At 40.8% G+C, this 12,233-nt stretch overlaps 1 protein-coding gene and 1 non-coding gene across 4 annotated transcripts in view; both read left to right on the top strand.

Moving 5' to 3' along the window:
• The window catches only part of klhl15 (kelch-like family member 15), a 73,535-nt gene extending 70,753 nt beyond the window's left edge, over positions 1 to 2,782 (top strand). For all 3 annotated transcript variants that reach the window (XM_060899999.1, XM_060900001.1, XM_060900000.1), the window contains exon 4: positions 1,548 to 2,782. In XM_060899999.1, the coding sequence (XP_060755982.1) occupies positions 1,548 to 2,657 (1,110 nt within the window). In that variant the 3' untranslated portion in view covers positions 2,658 to 2,782. The remainder of the gene's footprint in view (positions 1 to 1,547) is intronic.
• Positions 2,783 to 11,856: 9,074 nt separating this feature from the next.
• Positions 11,857 to 11,930, top strand: trnat-agu (transfer RNA threonine (anticodon AGU)). The gene has a single exon. It is a non-coding gene; the product is annotated as a tRNA-Thr (tRNA).
• Positions 11,931 to 12,233: the final 303 nt, after the last annotated feature.

Genomic DNA, 12,233 nt, shown 5'->3' with positions numbered 1-12,233 from the left:
CCGGAACAGATGCATGGTAGTTAGTGCATTGCATATGGTGCCGCGCATGTGAATAGCGGTTCGAGGCATGCCACTGCATGCATGCGGACGTGACACTGTTGAAGACAAACCTTACATCCTGGACCATCTAAAACATGGTGAAAAAGTAAGGAATTTATCTAAAGCATATGGTATCCTGAAAAATTCGATTTCAACTTTTTAAGAAAAAGTGCTCCAAGATTTCATCCATGATGCCAAGGTCAGACAGCAGAAAGGTGCATGCTGCGACCTGCGGTCGGTCAGGTGGTGACCGATCGCAGGTGGATGCAGGCGTTTTGTGTCAAATCCTTTGTTGTGGTCAGACGTATTGCAAGACCGAGTTTTTAAACTGTTACGACAGGACGCAACCAGTTGGAAGCAGACGAAGCTAGATGTAAGTTGACGCAGTGCACAGAAAACCTTTTATATATATATATATATATATATATATATATATATATATATATAAAGGCCATACGACTGCTTGCAGGTTGTTGTAAACTATTTGCAGGTGCAGTCTATTTGCAGGTGCAGTCTGCATCGGCCTGCGATGCATCGCAGCCATCTCTAAAGACTTGTCTGCCACTACCTGCTTCAACCTGCAATTAGTTGCTCAAGCGTTGCATGTCAACCTGCTATTTTCACCGATTGGAAGCGAATCGCAGCTGAAATGTGAAGAGATTGTGATCCACTTGCGTCAACCTGCCTCTACTAAAGACCCTTTGAAACACACTGCCATTATCTACATCGTTGTCCGTCGACACAAGACCAGTCTTGCGTCTACCTGCAATTTTATCATCGCAGGTAGACGCAAGTAGTTGTAAACTAGTTGCAGCCTGCCATCTGACCTGGGCAAAACAGCAATCAACATAATGGGCTGAACAGAAAGAAGCTGTGGCAGGGAAACAGCACGAGTGTGACTTATTTCCTTTACTTCGTAAATATGTAAGTGAATTAAGGGTAAATATTAATTGAACGCAGTTGGTCTTGTTTTATGTAAGAGTGAGTGGTGTGACAAGTGGGTCCATTTTCAGTATAACGAACTATTTGGACGTCCCCCAAGGAGTTTGTTATAGCGAGATTGCAGTGTAATTTGTAAAGTGTTGTGTGTTTTTTTTTTTTTTTTTTTTTTTTTTTTTAACTTTCTATAAATTACCTTAGGCAGTGCAGTCCTGTAGAATTAAAGTCCAATAGAATTTTTTTTGGGGGGGTTACCTGGTGTTTAATCTCCAGAGATAGTTTAATGTACCCTAAAACCCAGCGAACCTAAATGTGTGATGCATAGTTTGCCCATACTTATCAATGTTTTAAAGAAGGATTCATTCCTCGGTATCTCAATATAAATGAAAGGCCCCTTTTGAAGACAGTATTGTGCACTTTTTTTGGACTGGCAAAACAGATGTGTGGAGCTGGTGATCTATGTTCGACTCTGTCCTGATATTTTAAGACAGTTGTTTTAATAGATTTTGTTAATGGATTTGAGTTGACATCATGTTCTCATGTCTACCTGACTTGCTTTTATTCCTTAGGTGAAGACCTCGGAGTTCTATCGTTACTCCCGTCAGCTGAGGCAGGAAGTGGACCAGGCACTGAACTACTTTCACTCTGTGAATGAGCAGCCGTTAGCTGAAACGAAGTCCAACCGGATCCGATCTGTTCGGCCTCAGACGGCTGTGTTCAGAGGGATGATTGGTCACAGCATGGTGAACAGCAAGATTCTCCTGCTGCACCGGCCCAAGGTTTGGTGGGAATTGGAAGGTCCACAAGTTCCCCTTCGGCCTGACTGTTTGGCCATCGTCAACAATTTTGCTTTCCTGTTGGGAGGTGAGGAGCTAGGGCCAGATGGAGAGTTTCATGCATCATCCAAGGTTTACCGTTATGATCCAAGGCAGAATTCCTGGCTCCGGATGGCAGACATGTCTGTCCCTAGGTCAGAATTTGCAGTTGGTGTGATTGGAAAGTTCATCTACGCTGTAGCAGGACGGACACGGGACGAGACATTTTACTCGACAGAGCGCTATGACATTGCAGAGGATAAGTGGGAGTTTGTGGATCCATATCCAGTTAATAAATACGGCCATGAGGGCACGGTGTTGAATGGAAAACTTTATATTACTGGTGGGATCACGTCATCCTCCACCTCCAAACAGGTGTGTGTGTTTGATCCTGAGCGTGAAGGAGCATCTGAACACCGCACGCGCCGCAATCCCATTCTTACCAACTGCTGGGAGAACAAATCTAAGATGAACTATGCACGCTGTTTCCACAAGATGATCTCCCACAATGGGAAACTTTACGTGTTTGGAGGGGTTTGTGTAATCCTGAGGGCGTCTTTTGAATCCCAAGGCTGCCCTTCAACAGAAGTGTACAATCCAGAAACGGACGAATGGACCATCCTTGCTTCCATGCCCATTGGGCGAAGTGGTCATGGCGTGGCAGTGCTAGACAAACAGATCATGGTGCTGGGTGGCTTGTGCTACAATGGCCATTACAGTGACTCTATACTCACTTTTGATCCTGAGGAGAACAAGTGGAAGGAGGATGAGTATCCCAGAATGCCTTGCAAACTGGATGGCTTGCAGGTGTGCAGCCTGCACTTCCCTGAGTATGTCCTGGAACACATGAAGCGCTGCAGCTGAGGGTGTAAGGGTGAGGGTGTAAGGATGAGGGCGAAGGGGGGAAAAAAAAAGTTTACAAATGTGAAAGTAGTCTTCATATACTGATTACACTTTTAAACAGTAGGCCAGTGCTTATTTAAGAACAAAAAAACTCCATACTTTTTAGGTTGGCAAGGGTGGGGGTGGGGGTCGTCGGGGGGGGATTGGCTAATATTGCTGGTTAAGATGTTTTTAAGCTTTTTTTCCTCCCCAAAAAATTACCTTTCTCATTTAAAGAGGACTTAAATGGCTAACATTTCTGTGGATTTTTTTTTTTTGGGTGCATAATACGATGATGCCTCAGTCTGTTCTGTAATTGTAACGTTCTGTACAACAGCATACTGCATTTCCACCACGTTATTAATTGTGAAATCGTCCTATTCCCCTCTTCTTTTTAATGGTGTTTGAGGAAGTTTTGGATATGTACACGTGCACACAGACAGACAGAGATGCACATGCGTGCTTCTTCCACCACTTCTAACTCTGATGCAATCGGCTGCACTTACGAACAACTGGACAAAAACAGGCGTTGTAACTGTCAAACAAAAATATTTTTTGTTATTGCTTTAGTATTAATTTGTTTTGATGTCGCACATTATGAGTTGTAGAAGGTTTTGGATTATGATGATTTATGAAGGTAGTGACACTAATCTGTGATGTGGATTAAATTTTGCACTCTGAAGGTGTTTTTATTTTACTGCTAGGTAATAACACTGGTCCTCCACTACTGATGAAAGGGGAGAATTAGAGGAGCATAAAGGCGATTATATACATGTCCATCTCCTTCTAACCTCTGCCAGCTATATTAATACTATAACCATGTTTAATTTATTAACTTGATGTTGACTTGTTTTGATCCCACTAAGATAAACCAGCTGCTGTTTTTTCAGTTGTCACATTTCTGTTTTATTTCATGAGCAAAGGGCTAAAGTACATATGCATTTTCTTTTTACTTTTTGGGACGGGAGGGGTTGGAGGGTTATGCCAAAAATAGGTCTTCAATCTAATGTGTGAAGAAACATTTAAAGGCCACTTCTGCTTCTACAATTTTTTCTTTTTTTTAATACATTTGATTTAATAATCACGGAGAGGTCAGTTTGGATGAATTTCTCAGGTTAAAAATATGGGGCTGGACAAATTGAATTAGAATTAAATTAGAAATGAGTTTTATTATTATTATTATTTATTATTATTGAACTGCTGCACGCAGCAGTGTAGCACAATCAAAGGAACGCGTTACCTGCCCTCTTCTGAAAACATGATTTCATAGACGCTCATAATTGATTAGTTTGCTGACTTAGCTCCTGGCCGCAGATGACTGTGGCATTGTCGGGATCCGATTGTGTGAATGGTGAGAGTCCATAGATGGGAATGTGCAAGGTCTGGGACATAAGACCTTGGAGAATATCTCAAAGTAACATTCATAAACGTTTTATAGTTTTTTCTGTTAACACTAGTTGGCCGATACACCATCACCGGATATCCCATTCCAGATTTAGTCCTGTCTGTCTGTCGGCATTTGTTAGGCTCAGGTACTGATGTTGGGTGAAGAAGCTTGGGGCACATCAGCATTCCAGTTCATCCCAAAGGTCTTTAGTGGGGTTGACGACAGAGCTCTCTGCAGGCCACTCCAGTTCTTCCACTCAAAACTTGGCAAACCATTTCTTCATGTACCTCACTTTGTGCATAGAGCCATTGTCATGCTGGAACAAGTTTGGGCCTTTTAATTCCAGCAAAGGGGAAACTGTAATGTGATAGTATACAAAGACATCCTATACAATTGTGTACTTTCAACTTTGTGGCAACAGGTTGAGAGAGGCCCACATATGGGAGTGATGGTCATGTATGTACAAACTTTTGGTCCTGGAATATAGGAACCAACTTGGGACTTCTGGGAGAATGTTTGTGATGCTGGTAAATAGCTAGCTACCTTACGTAATCTAAAAGCTATTTGAGTACAGGGTGTTTCAAAAAACTTTTCACAATCTAATAGTTACGGCCAAGTTCTTGCACATCAGTTTTTCTTTGGCTAATCAGACACAAGGTACGCCCCCACACTTGCCGGAGCAATTGGGGGTTAGGTGCCTTGCTCAAGGGTACTTGAGCCAGTCCTGTTGGTTGAGGGAATCAAACCAACAACCTTTTGGTCCCAGAGTTGTTTCTCTAACCATTTGGCCAATTCTCGTTCAATCAACCTCAAATTTTAACAGCATGTGTGGAAATGGGTCAAAATTTTGTTTGTTTTTATCTTTTTAGGCATAGAAATGCCATTCACTGAAAAAGAAAAGGTGTTTTGTGTGTTAGAGTGCACTTGAATACAGTCGAACAAGACTGTGTGCATTTATGAGCAAATTCTCTAAAACTGCACCAACTGCAATGCAGATTTGGACATGGCACAAAATTTCAGAGGAAGGCTGCCTGTGTGCGTCTGTGTCTCAGGCAGTGTGCATAGTGAAAATTTGTGAAATTGTTCATGGAATCCACTTTTTTTTTTTAATTTCTCATTCAAAATTTGAGGAATTAATCTTATATTGCTCAACATTTAAGCCTGTTCAGTTTAGTTTGCCTGTGTAGTTTCTGGGATATTTATATCTCAAATAATATCAAATTTTCTAAAACACCCTGTATAATAGTAATAATAATTTAAAAAAAAAACTACCTTTGAGAACCAGGTGCACATTCAAATACTTTTGGAAATGTGTTTTTGAGGGTTCATAAGATACATGTGGGTCAACAGTCTGCAACCAGGTTCCCTATGTACAGTCTTAGTCACTGAGGCCCAGTTATTAATATGAATGTTTGTTTAACTTTACTGTTTGACAAAATATATGAAAAGGCAAATTGTACCTATAAGATATTTGCAGATGAAATGGCTTATTGATTTTCAGGCTTTTGAAGCTAAATATGGATCAGAAACAAGGCAGATCAATGAACCATCTGTGATCTACTGTATACGGTTTATTCCACAGTTTTACTTAACGCATCATTCTTTTTGTCCAGCTACATATTAATCATGAGATTGTTCTACCCAGTTGAGTTTTATGTGGCAATCCTCTTCTTTCATTGGTTATACAGTACATTGTGGTTTTCAACAACTTTAAAGATGGAGGCTGTCTAGATAGGTGGCATCTTTGGGCAGCGCTTGTGCCGCTAAGCTAAGCTCTGTCCAATTCATAAGGCAGCTTTTTCTAAGGCTTCACATATTTACCTTAGTCCTTGAAGAAGACAATCCCATAATGTTAATGTATAGTTCTATACATTCCCATAATAATGTTAATGTATAGTTCTATACATTGTAGACTTTTGTAAACAAATGATTTATTTTAATATCAGTAGATGCCTACCTCATGGTTTGTTTGTTTTTTTTCTTTTTTCTTCTCCCCCCTAGCATTAATTGGCTTTGTACTGATGTATATGGTACTAGTTTCGAACTTCCTCAAATACTGACTTATTCCCTCATGTTTCTGTCTTGTTGGTCACGTTTTCTTTTTCCACAACCAACTGTTAATGTCATGTACATATAGGCACCAAATTACAGGCTGAAAGGGTTTCTGCTGTGCACCTTAAGGTATTAAATGCACAGGTCTATCCAATTTAGATTTATCCTTGTCACATGTATCCCTCTGCAAAATAATCTGAATAAACAGATCCAGTTTAATAAAGCATAGCCCTGTATCTAAACTGTACTTGAGCGTTAATCAGATTACTGATGTATTTACTGTGATCTGATGGTTTATTGCTACTTGGAGACTTTGTAATTTCTTTCCTGAAATAAATGTTCCTATTGTTCAGTTTTTCAGTGTGTGTTTGGGTGTTTTTTTTTTTTTTTTTTGGTCACTCAAGTTTTATAAGCATACAGATAGTTCCATGAGTAGCTGGACAGTGAGACAATTTTCGTACTTTTGCCTCTGTACACCACCACAATGGATTTAAAATGAAGCCATCAAGATATGATTGAAGTGTGAACTTTTAGCTTGAATTCATGGGGATTAACAAAAAATATTGCCTTAACTGCTTAAGAATTTTAGCCGTTTTTCTGTTCTTGAGTGTTTTTATAAGTTAGTGGTTTGCATCTTGGGGTAAACCATCTGTATTTATGTTCATGGAGGCATCTGTTCATTGTCAAAGTCTACAATGATACACCTACCACCCTGAGAGTGTCCTTGATTTGGCTAGATAGTGTGAAGGAGTATTTATTAACTAACCAAGGAGCTAAATCTACAATCATCCACTTTAGTTGTCTTCCTGTCCTTTTAGTGTTGCTGAGCTCATCAGTGCATTCCTTTCTTTTTAAGAATGTACCAAAATGCTGATTTGGCCACTCAAAGTTTCTGCTATCTCGGGTAGGTCTGTAGGGTTTCCCCCCCTTTCTCCCCTAGGCTAATGCTGGCTTCATTCACTTGCATCAACACCTATTTGGACTGCATCCTGGAGTTCTCATGAACAGTTGCCAAATGCAAATTCAACACCAGACCATTTATCTCCTTAATTTGTCATGAAACAATAAGGAAATAAGCCATAATAGGCCATCAATTGATTATCAATGGGTTAATTACTTTTGAACTTGTGAAACTGTGTTTCGCAGAGAATATGTAAAAATGGCTTTACTTCCTAAAAGGTTAATGAAATATTTTTACTAAACACGGCTGAAATTCTACACTTCCATTACATATTAATTGATTGCTTAAGTTCAAATTCTTTGTGGTGGTGTAAGAAGGCAAAATTATGAAAGTTGCATCAATGTCCAAATACTTATGGATCAGACTGTAGGTCAGCTGGTCAAGCCCAACTCATGTCTGAATTCATTGCCATGAACTGATGTTCTTATTGACTGAAAGCAGTAGTAACTAAAATGGATAACACACAGAACAGTGTACTTACTGAGTCAATATCAGGTGGCAGTTTTTCAAAAACAAAAGCATTCAATATCTCATTATTTCTAGCTGCTTTATCCTTCTACAGGGTCGCAGACAAGCTGACTATCCCAGCTGACTACAGGCAAAAGGCAGGGTACACCCTGGACAAGTTGCCAGGTCATCACAGGGCTGACACATAGACAACCATTCACACCTACAGTCAATTTAGAGTCACCAGTTAACCTAACCTGCATGCCTTTGGACAAAACCAGAGCAAACCCACACAGACAACATGCAAGCTCCGCACAGAAAGGCCCTCGCCAGCCACGGGGCTTGAACCCGGACCTTCTTGCTGTGAGGCTACAGCGCTAACCACTACACCACCCACATTCAAGATTATGGAATGAAATGTATGACATCACATTCTTACCTAGATTAGCTTATAGGTGTATTGTAGCAAATAGCTTTTTGGTGAAGAAATTAAATCAGCTGTATTCCAACCATCCTAACTGCTAGGAGATGGTGAGTAGCACCCTCTTGTGCATGTACGCACACATGCTGAGACTTTCAACGAAATCATGAAGACCGATTGACCTGACAGATAGAAGTACCATTGTACTTATATATGCCCATCATTTCTCATCCATGTTCTTCACTCATACACATTAGACCTTGTGTGTACCACAAAGCTACAGTCATGTGAAAAAATAAGTACGTCCTATGGAAACTGTAGACTTTTCTCAACATATTTAAACAACCAAACATTTCACTTTATTCTTTGATATAATGCCTACAGATAAAGGATAATATTTGGGTAATATTCACATCAACCATCACAATGGGGAGAAAATGTGATCTTAGTAATTTTGACTGTGGCATAATTGCTGTTTCCAGACAGGTTGCTGATGTCCTGGGATTTTCATGCACAACAGTCTCTAGAGTTTTTCTCAAAAGGGTGTAATAAAGAAAAAACATCCAATGAGTGGTAGTTCTGTGTATGGAAATGGCTTGCTGATGAGAGAGGCCAAAGGAGAATGGCCAGACTGGTTTGAACAGAAAGGCTACAGTAACTCAGAAAACCACTCTGTACAATTTTGGTGAGCAGAAAAACATCTCAGAATTCACAACTCGTCAAACCTTAGAGCTGATGGACTACAAGAGCAGAAGAGCAAATTGGGTTACACTTTCTGTCTGCCAAGAACAGAAAGCTGAGGTTGCAGTGAGCACAGACTCACCAATACTGGGCACTTGAAGACTGGAAAAATGTAGCCTGTTCTGATGAATCTTGATTTCCAGATGGTAGGGTCAGAATCCATGGACCCAACCTGTTTTGTGTCAACAGTCCAGGCTGGTGGAGGTGGTGTAATGGTGTGGGGAATGTTTACCTGGCACACTTTTTTGGTTGTTAACACCAATCATTGCTTGAATGCCACGCCATATCCCTTCATGGCCACAAATTACCATCTTCTAATAGCTACTTCCAGCATGATAGTGCACCATGGCACAAAGCAAATGTCATCTCAAACTGCTTTCATGAACGTGACAATGAGTTCAGTGTTGTTCAATGGGCTTCCCAGCTACGGGAACTGAATCCAGTAGGTGACCTTTGGGACGTAGTAGAACAGAAGATTCACACCTGAAAAATCTGCAGGAATTACAGAAATATCAACATGGACCAGAATCACAAAGGAATGTTTCCAACATCTTGTGGAAACCATGCTGCAAAGAATTTAGGCTGATTTTCAGAAAAGGGAGGCCCGATACATGATGAGTAAAGTGTTCTTAAGAAGGTGTTCAGTGATTGTACATGAAAATATGCAAATTAAAAATAATTTTGTAATGAATCCTGGTTAACATTTACATTAGTCTCAATGTGGAGTGTATTTATTTTAAAAAATTAGTGTTAATGTGTAACTGTACAATGGTGCTTGAAAGTTTGTGAACCGTTTAGAATTTTCTATATTTCTGAATAAATATGACCTAAAACATCATCAGATTTTCACACAAGTCCTAAAAGTAGATAAAGAGAACCCAGTTAAACAAATGAGACAAAAATATTATACTTGGCCATTTATTTATTGAGGAAAATGATCCAATATTACATATTTCATCATCTCTAGCCACTTTATCCTATTCTACAGGGTCGCAAAGCAAAGGGGAGTCCCATATACGATTCGTACATTGGGGGAGTGCCTGTTAGAGAGCGCACTTGTCCTGGGCCATCGGCATAGTGAGGTAGGGTGGCCAGTTCCTTTCCTCACCACCTTGAACTTCCCCAGTGTTTCCACCAGGTCCCCATTCACTGCTGGGTGGACAGGGAACAAACCCCAGATCCCCGTCGAGCCGAGGCTCGAACCAGGGACCATTCGCTTAGCGCTCTAACCACTTGGCCACCTGTGCTCCCTACAGGGTCACAGGCAAGCTGGAGTCTATCCCAGCTGACTACGGGTGAAAGGCGGGGTACACCCTGGACAAGTCGCCAGGTCATCACAGGGCTGACACATAGACACAGACAACCATTCACACCTACGGTCAATTTAGAGTCACCAGTTAACCTAACCTGCATGTCTTTGGACTGTGGGGGAAACTGGAGCAAACCCACGCGGACATGGGGAGAACATGCAAACTCCACACAGAAAGGCCCTCGCCGACCATGGGGCTCGAACCTGCTGTGAGGCGACAGCGCTAACCACTACACCACCGTGCCGCCCTATTACATATCTGTGAGTGGCAAAAATATGTGAACCTCTAGGCTTAGCAGTTAATTTGAAGGTGAAATTAGAGTCAGGTGTTTTCAATCAGTGGGATGACAATCAGGTGTGAGTGGGCACCTTGTTTTCTTTAAAGAACAGGGATCTATCAAAGTCTGATCTTCACAACACATGTTTGTGGAAGTGTATCATGGCATGAACAAAGGAGATTTCTGAGGACCTCAAAAAAAGCGTTGTTGATGCTCATCAGGCTGGAAAAGTTTACGAAACCATCTCTAAAGAGTTTGGACTCCACCAATCCACAGTCAGACAGATGGTGTACAAATGGAGGAAATTCAAGACCCCTGTTACCTTCTCCAGGAGTGGTCGACCAACAAAGATCACTCCAAGAGCAAGGCACTTAATAGTCAGCGAGGTCACAAAGGACCCCAGGGTAACTTCTAAGCAACTGAAGGCCTCTCTCACATTGGCTAATGTTAATGTTCATGAGTCCACCATCAGGAGAACACTGAATAACAATGGTGTGCATGGCAGGGTTGCAAGGAGAAAGCCACTGCTCTCCAAAAAGAACATTGCTGCTCATCTGCAGTTTGCTAAAGATCACGTGGACAAGCCAGAAGGCTATTGGAAAAATGTTTTGTGGACAGATGAGTCCAAAATAGAACTTTTTGGTTTAAATGAGAAGTGTTACGTTTGGAGAAAGGAAAACACTGTATTCCAGCATAAGAACCTTATCCCATCTGTGAAACATGGTGGTGGTAGTATCATGGTTTGGGCCTGTTTTGCTGCATCTGCTGCAAAGAATGGTTAAAGAAGAATAAAGTTAAATGTTTTGGAATGGCCAAGTCAAAGTCCTGACCTTAATCCAATTGAAATGTTGTGGAAGGACCTGAAGCGAGCAGTTCATGTGAGGAAACCCACCAACATCCCAGAGTTGAAGCTGTTCTGTATGGAGGAACGGGCTAAAATTCCTCCAAGCCGGTGTGCAGGACTGATCAACAGTTACCGGAAACGTTTAGTTGCAGTTATTGCTGCACAAGGGGGTCACACCAGATACTGAAAGCAAAGGTTCACACTTTACACACTTTTGCCACTCACAGATATGTAATATTGGATCATTTTCCTCAATAAATAAATGACCAAGTATAATATTTTTGTCTCATTTGTTTAACTGGGTTCTCTTTATCTACTTTTAGGACTTGTGTGAAAATCTGATGATGTTTTCGGTCATATTTATTCAGAAATATAGAAAATTCTAAAGGGTTCACAAACTTTCAAGCACCACTGTATGTGTATTTTTCCAACAGGAATACACCTTGTGTAAGTTCATCTTCAGAAAATGTTCTCTTGGTAAATTTTCAGTCCCAATATGGACATAAAGTTAGTTTGTGGAGAACAGAGGGCTTCAACGTCCGAAAACAAACAGCAAAAATACTCTGTTTAAATCACATTTAGCCATAAAGCTAATCAGCCAAACTATCGTGCTTTGCTTCCCGGTGCTTCACCTAACAAATATTTTTTAAAATATTAGGCAGCAGGCTTTATTTAAATTAAACTTGGAAATTGAACTGGCACAGACATACTCTTCTGAAATGATGCCCGGGACGGGGCTGTGGCGCCGTGGCTTAGTTGGTTAAAGCGCCTGTCTAGTAAACAGGAGATCCTGGGTTCGAATCCCAGCGGTGCCTTTTTTTTTTTTTCTTCTTCCTCCCCCCGCTTCTCATTATTAATATCATTATTTTTTTTAAACCCACGAAGGTCATTACTTTGAGAAACATGGAATGCCCAGAGGATGTCAATAAGATTGTTAGAATAATAAGTGTATATGACACCTGATGAAACTATTAAACCTCGAAGGCTTCACCTCGGTATCGATAAATCAAAGCACGTTCTGCTTTGGACACACCCAATTATGTCTGTCTACTTCCATTTAGAGCCATTCATTCTGAATCGTTGAGACTGTCGCCATCTAGCGACTGTACAGTGTATTG

This window comes from Neoarius graeffei, chromosome 19, assembly GCF_027579695.1.
Source record: "Neoarius graeffei isolate fNeoGra1 chromosome 19, fNeoGra1.pri, whole genome shotgun sequence".
Taxonomy (NCBI): Eukaryota; Metazoa; Chordata; class Actinopteri; order Siluriformes; family Ariidae; genus Neoarius; species Neoarius graeffei.
This window is presented reverse-complemented; position numbering and strand designations above follow the sequence as displayed.